General features: G+C 41.6%; 1 protein-coding gene across 1 annotated transcript in view; it reads left to right on the top strand.

Moving 5' to 3' along the window:
• NQO1 (NAD(P)H dehydrogenase, quinone 1) overlaps positions 1–7,214 on the top strand; it is a 10,805-nt gene extending 3,591 nt beyond the window's left edge. The window contains exons 2-6 of the mRNA XM_006760342.2: positions 389–553; positions 668–798; positions 4,185–4,298; positions 5,324–5,425; positions 6,304–7,214. Coding sequence (XP_006760405.1) covers positions 389–553; positions 668–798; positions 4,185–4,298; positions 5,324–5,425; positions 6,304–6,609 — 818 coding nt within the window. The 3' untranslated portion in view covers positions 6,610–7,214. The remainder of the gene's footprint in view (positions 1–388; positions 554–667; positions 799–4,184; positions 4,299–5,323; positions 5,426–6,303) is intronic.
• Positions 7,215–12,414: the final 5,200 nt, after the last annotated feature.

Raw genomic sequence — 12,414 nt, forward strand, 5'->3', positions numbered from 1 at the left:
TGGTTAACAGCATAATATTCTGTAGTATGTATGTACCATAATCTATTTAAATGCTCCCCCCAAAATAGACAATAGGGTTATTCCTGATTTTTGCCAATGGAAAGAATGGTACAGTACACATCCTTGCTCCTGTGTCCTGATACTTTCAGTCTGGGGAACAGATTCCTTGAAGTTGGATGGCTAGATCAAAGGTTTACGTGCCTTTAAAATTTTAAGAGCTTCAGCCTAATAACTTCCTTAAAGGCTGAGGCGTTGATATTCCCGCTGGCAATGTGCCAGTGTTCCTGCAATCTTGATAGCCCTCGATGTTGCTTGTCCTAAGTTGTTTTGCCAATCTGATAGGCTGGTAACTTATTTTTTACCATATGCTTTGGGTGTGTCAAAATAGGCAGAAAAGCATTGATCGTACTGGCTCACGCAGAGAGGACATCCTTCAACTATGCCATGAAGGAAGCTGCTGTAGAGGCTCTGAAGAGGAAAGGATGGGGGGTCACTGTGTCAGACCTGTATGCCATGAACTTCAATCCCGTCATCTCCAGAAAGGACATTACAGGTAGGAGCCGCTCCCCCTTTAGTTAGGTCTTTGTGGAACTTCTTGCCTGTGGGTTCTCTGGTCCCACCTTGGCTCCAAGGCCTCACCGCCCCCTCCCCTTTTTCCTCTCTGCAGGTAAACTGAAGGACCCTGAGAACTTTAAGTATCCTGCCGAGTCTGTTCTGGCTTATAAAGAAGGCCGTCTGAGCCCAGATATTGTGGCTGAACAAAAGAAGCTGGAAGCTGCAGACCTTGTGATTTTTCAGGTGTGGTAGGACATCAGAAGGGTGTAGGGACACTTGAATTCTTTCTTTTAAATCCTCACCTGAGGATATGTTTTTATAAATTTGAGAGAGAGGAAGGGGGAAGAGGAGGGAGGGAGAAAGAGAAAAATACTGATCAGTTGCCTCCTGTACCCTCCCTGCCCAGGGATTGAACCCGTAACCTGGGTATGTGTCCAGACTGGGAATCAAACCCACAACCCTTTCGGGGCATGGGAGAAGGCTCCAACCAACGGAGCCACACTGGCCAGAGTAGAACACTTGAATTCGTATTGTCCTAGACCTGACTTCTAATTAGCCATGTGATCTTAGAAAAGTCACTTACCCCCTTTACTGCATTCTCTGTAAAAAAAAAAAAAAAAGGTCATTACTTCAAATGTACAGCATTACACAGATTTATAGATGCTGTGAATCGGGCTGTGTTACTCAGAAAATGTGAATGCAACTTTGAAGATGATGTGTCAGTCTTAATCTTTTTTTTCAATTAGTGATTTTTAAAATTTTTCAATTCCAGTTGACATTCAGTATTATATCAGTTTCAGGTATACAATATAGTGGCTAGACATGTAACTTATGAAGTGATTCCCCCCATAAGTTTAGTACCCACCTGGGACCATACTTAGTATTACAAGATTATTAATTATATTTGTTATGTGGTACTTTACATCCCCATGACTATTTTGTAACTGCCAATAGGTACTTCTTGATTCCTTCACCTTTTCACCCAGCTCCCTCACCCTCTCCCCTCTGGCAACCATCAGTCTGTTCTCTGTAACTATGAGCCTATTTTATTTTTTCATAAATTTTGTTCTGTAGATCTCACATATAAGTGAAATCACATGGTATTTGTCTTTGTCTGTCTTATTTCACTTAGCATAATACCCTCTAGGTCAATCCATGCTGTTGCAAATGGTAAGACTTCATTCTTCTTTACGGCCGAGTAATATTCCATTGTGTATATGTACCATATCTTCTTTATCCACTTGTCTACTGATGGACACTTAGGTTCCTTTCATGTCTTGGCTATTGTAAATAATGCTGCAATAAAACAATTAGTGATTCTTCATGGGATCTCTCAGTGAAGTCTGGATTCCCTCTCTCTGTTAGCAGCTGGCCAGTTTATGGAGTGATACCAGCTGATATGTATCGTCTTGCTTACTGTGTTTCAGCAGCAAACCATAGGCTTTCTTCTGGAAGCCACCTCACCATTTAGCAGTCAGTACTGGAAATGTATATGCCTCTTCTAAGCCATATTTTTTTGAAAATACCAGATTGTACTCAATGACTTTGTTTCTATCAATTCCAACTAGCTTCTTGATCTTGAACATGGAATGTATATGACAGTGAAACCATCTTAAGAATGGTGATATTGGCTGTGGTTTTTGCAATTATTCAGTCATCTGCAAAGAATCCTACCTTTGCAGTCTTATTCTACCCAAGGCCTGTTGCCATGAATCAAAGCCACAAGCCATTAGCCACAAAGGATGCCTTCTTGGTCCAGGTTGTCTACTGTGTCTTTCTTATCCTAGTACAGCCAAGGCAGGAGCAGTAGCGGCTCTCAATCCTGCATCTCAGAATCACTATATTTTAGAATTGGAAAGGACTTCGGTGGTCTTTTAATTTAGCTTCTATTCAACGCATATGTTTTCCTTACTATCCTGTCAGTACAACTGTGCAAGTTGTCACTGCAAAATAGCAACATACTAAAGGGCAATGTAAGCACTGCAGACTTGAATATTTATTTTAACAGTTTCCCAGCTATGACAGGAAAAGTCTAGTTCTAGAACAATCAGTGTGCTCTATATGAGTCTTTCAATGTGGGAATAACGTGTCCTGGGAAGGAGTGCTTTAATTCATATCAAGGTGCCAAGGGCTAGTCCCCTGCTCGGTTTACTCACTTCTCCAAAAACAACTTGAGGGAGAGTCAACTCTTAAAGCCTTGCAAGCCAACCATGTCTATTTTCTTTTTTTAATATATTTCATTGATTTTTTACAGAGAGGAAGGGAGAGATAGTTAGAAACACTGATGAGAGAAAAACATCGATCAGCTGCCTCCTGCATCTCCCACTGGAGATGTGCCCACAACCAAGATGCATGCCCTCGACCGGAATCAAACCTGGGACCTTTTAATCCACAGATTGACGCTCTATCCACTGAGCCAAACCGGTTTCGGCAACCAACCACGTCTATTTTCAACTCTGACTGCAGCACATCCAAGGGAAGCTAATCTACTTGCCTAGACACCCTACCTATCCGTTCTTCCTAAAAGCTGCAGGTCTGGTCCCTGTCAGTGGGAGAGTCATAAATGTAATAGGAAATGCTGCTAGAGATCATTCAAGCCCCACCTTTTATAGATGAAGCAAATGAAATTTAAAGGTGGTCTGGGGTTTGTGTGGCAAAGGTCAGGCATCAAGTTAGTGACAGGTTCAGGGTGAGAACACAACTCACTTTCAATCCAGTGTTCTTTCTGTTCTAAAACTCTATTTCCTTACCCCTTTTCTGTAGGTTAGCAATCCTTCAAAGAGAGAGCTATCAATTCCTACAAATTCCTTCTGTGTCCTAGATTTTTTTGGTCTGGGCTTGTTCCATTGCCATTGCCTTTAAATCATGAGTCAAGGAGGATAAATACTGATGATAGTTCTTGCTCTGCTTTTATTAGGGCCAAAGTCCCAACAAGACTTTTTCATGGGAATTCCCTGATAAACCTTAGTCACACTGATCATTTGTTTGCAAATCTGAGTGGTTCTGTTTATCCTAACTGATAGGATTTTACATTTGTGAGCACAGGGTACATGCTTCATATTTTTTAAAATACTTTTATTGATTTTAGAGAGGAAGGGAGAGGGACAGAGAGACAGAAACATCAATGATGAGAGAGAATCATTGATCGGCTGCCTCCTGCATGGCCCCTATTGGGCAGGGGGAAGGGGGCTGTCGAGCCTGCAACCCAGGCATGTGTCCTTGGCTGGAATCGAACCTGGGACCCTTTAGTCCACAGGCCGACGCTCTATCCACTGAGCCAAACCAGCTAGGGCTGCTTCGTATTTTTGATACCAAACCTTTAAGACAAGCACTTGATACTGATTTAGGTATCACACATTGGTCTGCAGTCCTTGCTGTCTAAACTGCATTGCCAAACATGATTTCATAGAAACAAACATTTCCATGTGGCCTTCTTCAGACCTACCCAACATTTGTACCTTTAGGTAGAAATAGGAGTGTCAGGTTGACTGACGAGAGATGATTCTTGTCTCTAAATGCACTGTCTCCTCCAGAAGGAATGATATGGGGCCTGAAGAAAGGTTTGCCCTCAGTGAGGACCCTGAGCTGGTGCCGGCCCCGGGCTGACCTCTTTGTCGTTTCCTCCACAGTTCCCACTGCAGTGGTTTGGAGTGCCTGCCATCCTGAAAGGCTGGTTTGAGCGAGTGCTCATCGGGGAGTTTGCTTACACGTACGCTGCCATGTATGACAAGGGACCTTTCCGGGTAGGTGGATAGTTCTGCTTTTTCTAATAGCTGGGTGCTGGGGAGATTCGGCCTGAGGCAGAGTTTTGAGCACAATTAGATACTACGGTCCGGCTCCAGGTCCCTTTGGAAGAGATGCATAATTAAGTTTAACAGACATTTTGACATGATGTTTAGGATTTGTTTTAAAATACCCCAAAGAAAAGAGAGGTAAGGAGATTAGATACAACCAGAATGGCAATCTGCCGAGGGTTGAAGCTGGGTGGTAGATGCATCATTATACAGTTGACCCTTGAACAACACAGGTTTGAACTGCATAGGTCCACTTATATGTGGATTTTTTCCCCAATAAGTACTGTAAATGTATTTTTTCTTCCTTATGTTTTCTTGATAACATTTTCTTTTCTCTAGCTTACTTTAAGAATACAGTATAAATACATATGACATACAAAATATGTTTATCCACTGTTCTCATTGGTAAAGCTTCCAGTCAACAGGAGGCTATTAGCAGTTACATGTTTGGTCAGTCAAAAGTAATATGTAGATTTTTACTGTGTGGGGGGTAGTACCCCTAACCCCTACATTGTTCAAGGGTCAACTGTACTATTTTCTTTATGTTTGAAACATTCCATAGTAAAAATAAATAGTGCGTCTTCATTTTTCAGAGACCCAACTACTATATAAGAAAGTATATTTGACCTTCTAGATTACATGCCTAGATCTATGCCTAGCACTGTAGGGAGACAGAATGAAACAGTAAACAAATAACTCCTAGGCACCAGCAGTCAACACTGGTTTTGCATTTACATGACAATCTCCCCGGATTTGCCACACCCAGGAGTATGGAATCCTTGGCTTGCCGCTGCTCACATGTCTGTCTGTCTGTGGTACCGCCTTCCAGGCAGGTACTTCTGCAGAGTCATACTGAGTGGCTCAGAGGAGTAACATCAACAGCAGATGGGTGGATGTTTGTGTTCTCCCTGGGGCTGTTTCATTAGCTTCCTGTCACCAAGGAGATGCTCAGGGTGAGGTCTTTTCTTTTACAGAATAAGAAGGCAGTGCTGTCCATCACCACTGGTGGCAGCGACTCCATGTACTCTCTGCAGGGCGTCCACGGGGACATGAACATCATTCTCTGGCCAATTCAGGTACCTCATTTTCAGTGAACCTTCAGGGGGATTACCTAATTGAGCTTTCTATGGGGTCCAGATCCTCAAGATAACAACTGAAAACAGACCTGAGGTGAAAGCATAGTAATGATTCACAACTACAGGGAGCTTTCTTTTAAGACTTACCCTGTCTTCCCAGGCCCCTGTGCTTACAGAATAACCCATGTGCACGTGTCCATACACCACTCTCCTAACCAAGCACTAGTGCAGCCACGTGGTCTGATTCTCTCCAGGGGACTGACATCTCTCCAATCTTCCTATCCTTCTCCAAGAATAGTCTCACAGACTATTAGAGTGCCCTCCACCCCCAATTTAAGAAATGCTTTAGTTCAGTGAATAAAACTGAAGTCTGAAGTATGCTTTTTGGTGGTCACTGGGCTCAGGATAATCTCTTCTAAGGAAGAGGGGTGGAGAGAAGAGCAAATGAGGTGGCCACCTATAATATTGGAGAATTAGTATTACTATTGGAGAATGGATGATAAGCACCGTTTGTTAAGATTCATCTAGTTCTATGGAGAGGCAGGGAACAGCAGGCAAGGGAGCGGCTACCAAGCAGCTGCAACTCTCCCTTATGGAACAGAACTTCCGACAGTTCTAGCAGAAGATTCTAGGCTGGCACAGGTTCAAGGTTTTATTTATATGAAGAAAAGCACCGCTGAATAGGCTAAAATAGATAACAGGCAGCTAGGTCTGGGAGCAGAAGGTGAGAGAATACAGTTCTGAACTGCTTCTGCAGGGTGCCTCCGCCTCCATGTCAGTGTCTTATTGGAAAGCCCAGATAAACCTTTGTGGTTTGTATGTGGTACAAACTGTTCGGGGTTTATAGTGACTCACCTTTGTGCTTTGTGTATCCCCAGAGTGGCACTCTGCATTTCTGTGGCTTCCAGGTCTTAGAACCTCAACTGACATACAGCATTGGGCACATTCCCGCGGATGCCCGACTCCAGGTCCTGGAAGGATGGAAGAAACGCCTGGAGAATATCTGGGATGAGACTCCACTATATTTTGTTCCAAGTAGTTTCTTTGACCTAAACTTTCAGGCAGGATTCTTAATGAAAAAGGAGGTCCAGGAAGGGCAGAAAGCTAAGAAGTTTGGCCTTTCTGTGGGCCATCACTTGGGCAAGTCCATTCCGACTGACAACCAGATCAAAGCCAGAGAATAAGACTCAGAAGGCTTCATTTTCTTCTAAAATGTAGCCAAGTCTAGGTTTCTTCTTTAGGCTTCCTTTAGTTTTTAAGAGTTGTGCCTTTCTTTTTCCACGAGGAATGAATATAAGAGAGATTAGACTATTCATACATTTTTCAATAGTTTTTTTAAAAACATAACTGATTTTTACAATTGCTATCATGGCAAAATCTGATTAGGTTCAAGAGGCCATTTAAAATATAGAGCAGGGAAAGGTGTAGAAAGGTGCTAGAAAATATTCTTTAAGGTCCTGTGTACAACTTAATCCTTGTCTTAGGGACATATTTTTAGGGTTAAATCTGGCTATAAAACATCTAACTCTTCAATGATCTGTTTTTCTTTTAATTATCTCTCTGTGGTTTGCAGCAAAAGGGAATTGCCCAGAGAAAGCAATGACTGAATCTGTCAGACCTAAGGGACTTGTTTGTGATAGGCATTGGTTTTAATTACTACATAGTAACTGGGATGCCTAATCTGAGTGTTACTCTTCCTTTAACTTCTGTTGTTTGTATACAGTACACACAGATATCTTGAAATGAAAAGCTAATAAAAGTCTCCTTTACCGTCTGCAGAGATAAAACACATCTGTGTACTACAATTTGCCACAATGAATGAATTCAAAAAAGGAAACAGTGCCCCAATTCTTAAAAACATCCTTCCACAAACACTGCTGTAAATGTGATCTATAAAATCACATGGGAAGTTTTTTCCTGTATCATTGCTAAACTGATGACTTTCCATTTAAGGATGTATTTTTGTCACAGGACTTTTGGGATAAAATTGTAAGCCTGTGTTTCATTTTATTTTGGTGAATAATTTTGGCACAATATTCTAATTTCACTTTGAAATTCTTAAGTGCTGCGCCACAGAGTTGGTATAATTCAAGTAGAGTATGATGAAAGACTGCCCTCTTGTGGTGTATGGGAAGAAAACAACAAATGATGCAAAGCGAGGTGGCCTGAAACTGGGTCTAGCTTCATACCTGCCACAGAAATGATGGTGTCAGGCACCAGAGAACATCAGTTGCCAGATCACTGGGTATTTTTTCCTTTTACAATATCCACAATGACAGATGGCTTGGTGCTTCTGCTTGGTGAAAATATTTTGCCTTCTCCTCACTTTGTGTACGTTTCTAAAAGTTCCAAATGAAATAAAATCCATTTCTGCAAAACAAACCCACACTCTAGTTTCAGTGAAGTTAGAAAGAGGCATTCAGGCAAAAGTGGAATCTACTGGGGGAGATGAGGTGAGAGAATTCAGTATTAAATTAGGGTCAGAGCTTGTAAGGTGACTTGGCTTGCGAGTTTGCCTAATAGGGCTGCTTCCTACTGAATGACACACATTTAAAGAGATCCAGGAAATAATCGAGTGGTATAGAAATGAAGAAAAACAGAATGCAGGAAACAAATGCCAAGGGGAAGTATTTATTCTGATTTGCCCAATTTATTTTGGTTTAGCCAATCAATGGGCATAGCACCCTTCTAGGTACGGGGGATGCAGCCAAGTGCCTACTCTCATGGAGTTTGCATTCTAGTGAAGAACAAGAGATGAACAAATATGTCAAGTGGTGATAAATGCTGGGGAGAAAAAGCAGAAGAGGGTTAGTGATGGGATACGAGTCCCATTTTATCCAGGGTGATCAAGAAAGACTGCTCTGATAAGGCTCCATTTAAGCCAACTCCTGGTAAAGTGAGAATGAGACATGGATATCTGAAGGAAGAGCACTGCAGGCAGCAATGATGTGAGTGCAAACCCTGAGGCAGAGCATGCTTAGTATGTTTGAGGGCGAAAAAGGAAGTTACTAAAGCAGAGAAAGGAAGAGAAGGATGGGCCAGACATAGTTGGATCAGATCACAGAGGGCTGGATAAGCATTGTAAGAATGTAAAGCTAGGAAATCCTGGAGGATTCTGAGCAGAGGTGTAACATAATCTGACTTACGTTTCAGTCTGGCTGGTATGTGAAGAATCAAGTATGAGGGGTAATGATGGATGTGGGGAGAATTTTTGGGAAGTTGTTGTCACAGTCTATATGTGTTTTGGAACCAAGTTGATAGCAATAGATATGTTGACAAGTGGTTGGATTCTGGATATATTTCAAAGATAGGAATAATAGGATTTAATGATGGATTGGATTTAGGTCAGATAAAACCAAAAACAACACACTTTAATGGTATTTTGGCCTAAGCAGTTGGAAGAATGGAGATTCCATCTAAGCTGAGGAAGAATCTGGAAAGGGTATTGGGGGCAAGAGTGGGGATGGAAAGGGTGGTATCAAAATCTGACTTCAGACATGTTACATTTGAGACATCTATTAAGACAGTCAAGTGAAGCTGTCAAGCTGGCAGTTGGATAATAGGAACCTCGAGTTAAGTGGGAAATGATGGCTAAGGATACCACATTTGCGCATCTTCAGCATGTGGGTACTATATAAAGCAATGAGACTGGATGAGGTCACCTAGGAAGTGAGTTATGATAGAGGAGAGACCTGATGAGTGACACCTAGGGCTCTCCAATGTCAGGAGGTCAGTGAAGCAGGAGAGCCGAGTGTGATGTCCTGAAAGCCGAGTGATGAGAGAGTTTCAAGGAGGGAGTGATCAGCGTGCCAAATACTGCTGATAAGCCAAGTAACAGAGGCTGGAGGACTGACCTTTAGACATGGCCATGTGGAGGCCACTGGGGGTTTTGACAAGAATCAGTTTAGAGTGTTGTGATAGAAGCCTGATTAGAATGGGTTCAAGAATAGAAGGAGAGGAAGTGGAAACAGTGTGTGTGGTTAAAGGAAGTTATTTTATTTGATATTCTAAGAGATAAGGGAAATTTATGTGCCAGTGAGAACGACAGAGAGAAGGTTTTGATGTTGGAAAAAGGGGACAGTTAAAGGGACATGTCTTTGAAAAGACAAAAGGATATGGGATCCCGGCACAAGAGACAGAAGAACAGAGTAATAACAGGCCTAGTAATACTAACACAAGGTAACACTTATTAGGCATTTATGTGTGCTAGGAACTAAGTAATTTTACATGGATTCATTTACTTAATTCTTGAAAAAACTCTGAAGAGAGTCCAATTTTTGTTTCCACACTATAGATAAGAAATTGAGAAATTGAGAGGTTAAATAGGTGTAGGAACCAAAATTCCACCTAAAGAAGGCAAACTCAAGAGCCTATGCTTTAAAATATCTATAATAATAAAAGCGTAATATGTTAATTAGACTGGATGTCCTTCTGGGCGACCTTCCGGATGAAGCCAGGGCTTCGAGGGAAGCCTGGGTCCTGGGTGCCTGCCGGTGGCCGGAGGGAAGCCAGGGTCTGGGGTGCCAGAGGGAAGCTGGTGCCGGCAGCCAGGGCAAGGAAGGCCTACTCTTGCACCAATTTCGTGCATCAGGCCTCTAGTTACATTACACTGCCTCAGTAGAAGCAGGGACAATGGTACCATGAAATAGAAAGCAAGAGAAGCAATCAATACCTCTTCCTCAGAGCAAGACCATTTAGTGTTGCTGTTGACTATAGCTGCTTTTGTACTGCTAGAGTTCCTGTTGTGTCACAAGCAGGATAAATGTTTCAGGTCTTATAGGTCTGATTATATGGCTGCTGAGAATTTGCTCCTTACAAGATGACAGAGCAGTACTTTTACCAGCCTGGAGTAAAGCAGGGCAACTATTTCCCTTGCTCTGGATACTGTGATTTGAATTACATAAACCAGGACTGCATCAGCTTTTCTGGTGGCCTCTGCAGTCTCATCTTCAGATCAGTCTCTTGCCCACATATGCTATTTTTCTGGACCAAAGTATTGTTTTTCATACACACACACACACACACACACACACACACACATAGTGATTGATTGATTGATTTCAGAGAGGAAGGGAGAGGAAGAGAGAGGTACAAACATCAATGATGAGAGGGAATCATTGATTGGCTGCCTCCTGCACGTTGGACTGAGCCCACAACCCAGGTATGTGCCCTTGACCGGAATCAAACCTGGGACCTTTCTGTCCGCAGGCCGATGCTCCATACACTGAGCCAAACTGGCTAGGGCTGGACTAAAGTATTTTTGAAATTTAGTTATTAAATTTAATTTGTTTATTCTCCTTCCAGTGCTGTTAAAGTCAATAGCCAAAAGACGACAACTTTGAAACTTATTTTGAATGTTGGCAACATTGTTGAAATATATATGTAGTTTATTTAATATATAATTAATTTAATCCTCCTAAAGTGACAACTCATTTAGTTACATTTGGATATGTTAAAAATTCAGTCACTTTTGCCCTGGCCCTGTAGGTCAGTTGGTTGAGTGTCATCCTCTAAACCAAAAAGGCTGTGGGTTTGATTCCTGGTCAGGTCACATACCTCGGTTGCGGGTTCAATCCCCAGTCAGGGTGCATACAGGAAGCAACCAATTGATGTTTCTCTTTCTCTCTCCCTTCCTCCCTAAAATTAAAAAAAAAAAATGCAGTCACTCTCACAGAATCAACACACTATCTAAAGCAGTACTTCTAAAATATCAGTTTCTTATATATCATATTCATAATACCCATGTATCATCTGTATTAGTATTTGTTTAATATACATATATATTTTTTAAATGTGTTGTTGTTTTTAATTTCAAAGAGGAAGGTAGAGGGAGAGAGAGAAACATCAATGATGAGAGAATCATGGATCAGCTGCACAATCTGTGGGATCTAGCTTGCAACTCGGGCATGTGTCCTGACCAGGAATCGAACCGTGACCTCCTGGTTCATAGGTCAGAGCTCAACCACTGAGCCATGCCGGCCTGGCTGTTTAATACGTTTTTTTAAAAAATAAGTTTTTATTGATTTGAAAGGAAGGGAAACATCGATTGACTGCCTCCTGCACACCCCGTACTGGGGATCAAGTCTGCAACCTGGGCATGTGCCATGACTGAGAATTGAACTGTCATGCACAACTTCTAGGTACATGGGACTGTGCTCAACCAATTGTGCCACACCGACCAAGTCTTAATATCGTTCTTTTTTTTTTTAAAAATATATTTTATTGATTTTTACAGAGAGGAAAGGAGAGAGATAGAGAGTCAGAAACATCGATGAGAGAGAAACATCGACCAGCTGTCTCCTGCACACTCCCCACTGGGGATGTGCCCACAACCCAGGCACATGCCCCTGACCGGAATCGAACCTGGGACCCTTCAGTCCGCAGGCCGACGCTCTATCCACTGAGCCAAACTGGTTTCGGCTTAATATCGTTCTTGATTCATATCTTGATTAACTTGATTAATATCTTGATTCATATCTCCCTATAGTCTAGTAGGTGTACACAGATTTTTTCTAATGTACATTAAAACATATACTATGTTTAAAAAAAATGTTTTCCATGTATCACCTGAAATCATTTTGAGTGATATGATGTTATATGTTACATTCTAGTAAACACTAATTTATACATGTGGAAATAACTGCCGATAGAATAAAAAGAGATTGCCTTTGGATGTGGGACTGAGGGCTAGGGAGACTTAATGTTCATCAAAAGCACCTCCATGCTACATGATTTGCTACATGTATGTTCTATTTTACTAATAAGCATGAAACATTTAAACTCGGTAAAACAAACAAAAAATTGAGCACACTAAGCACTTTGTACACTAACAGACACAAAATAATTACTTGAAAATATTTCTATATTTCATACCTTTTCCTAATGATTTTATAATTTCAGCAAAATGGCATTCTGCTGCTCAAAAATGACATTTATGGATACAAATTCATCTACAAAGTTTGAGGAAAAAAAGACAGTTACCCACTGCA

The sequence above is a fragment of the Myotis davidii genome, unplaced genomic scaffold (assembly GCF_000327345.1).
Source record: "Myotis davidii unplaced genomic scaffold, ASM32734v1 scaffold1437, whole genome shotgun sequence".
Taxonomy (NCBI): Eukaryota; Metazoa; Chordata; class Mammalia; order Chiroptera; family Vespertilionidae; genus Myotis; species Myotis davidii.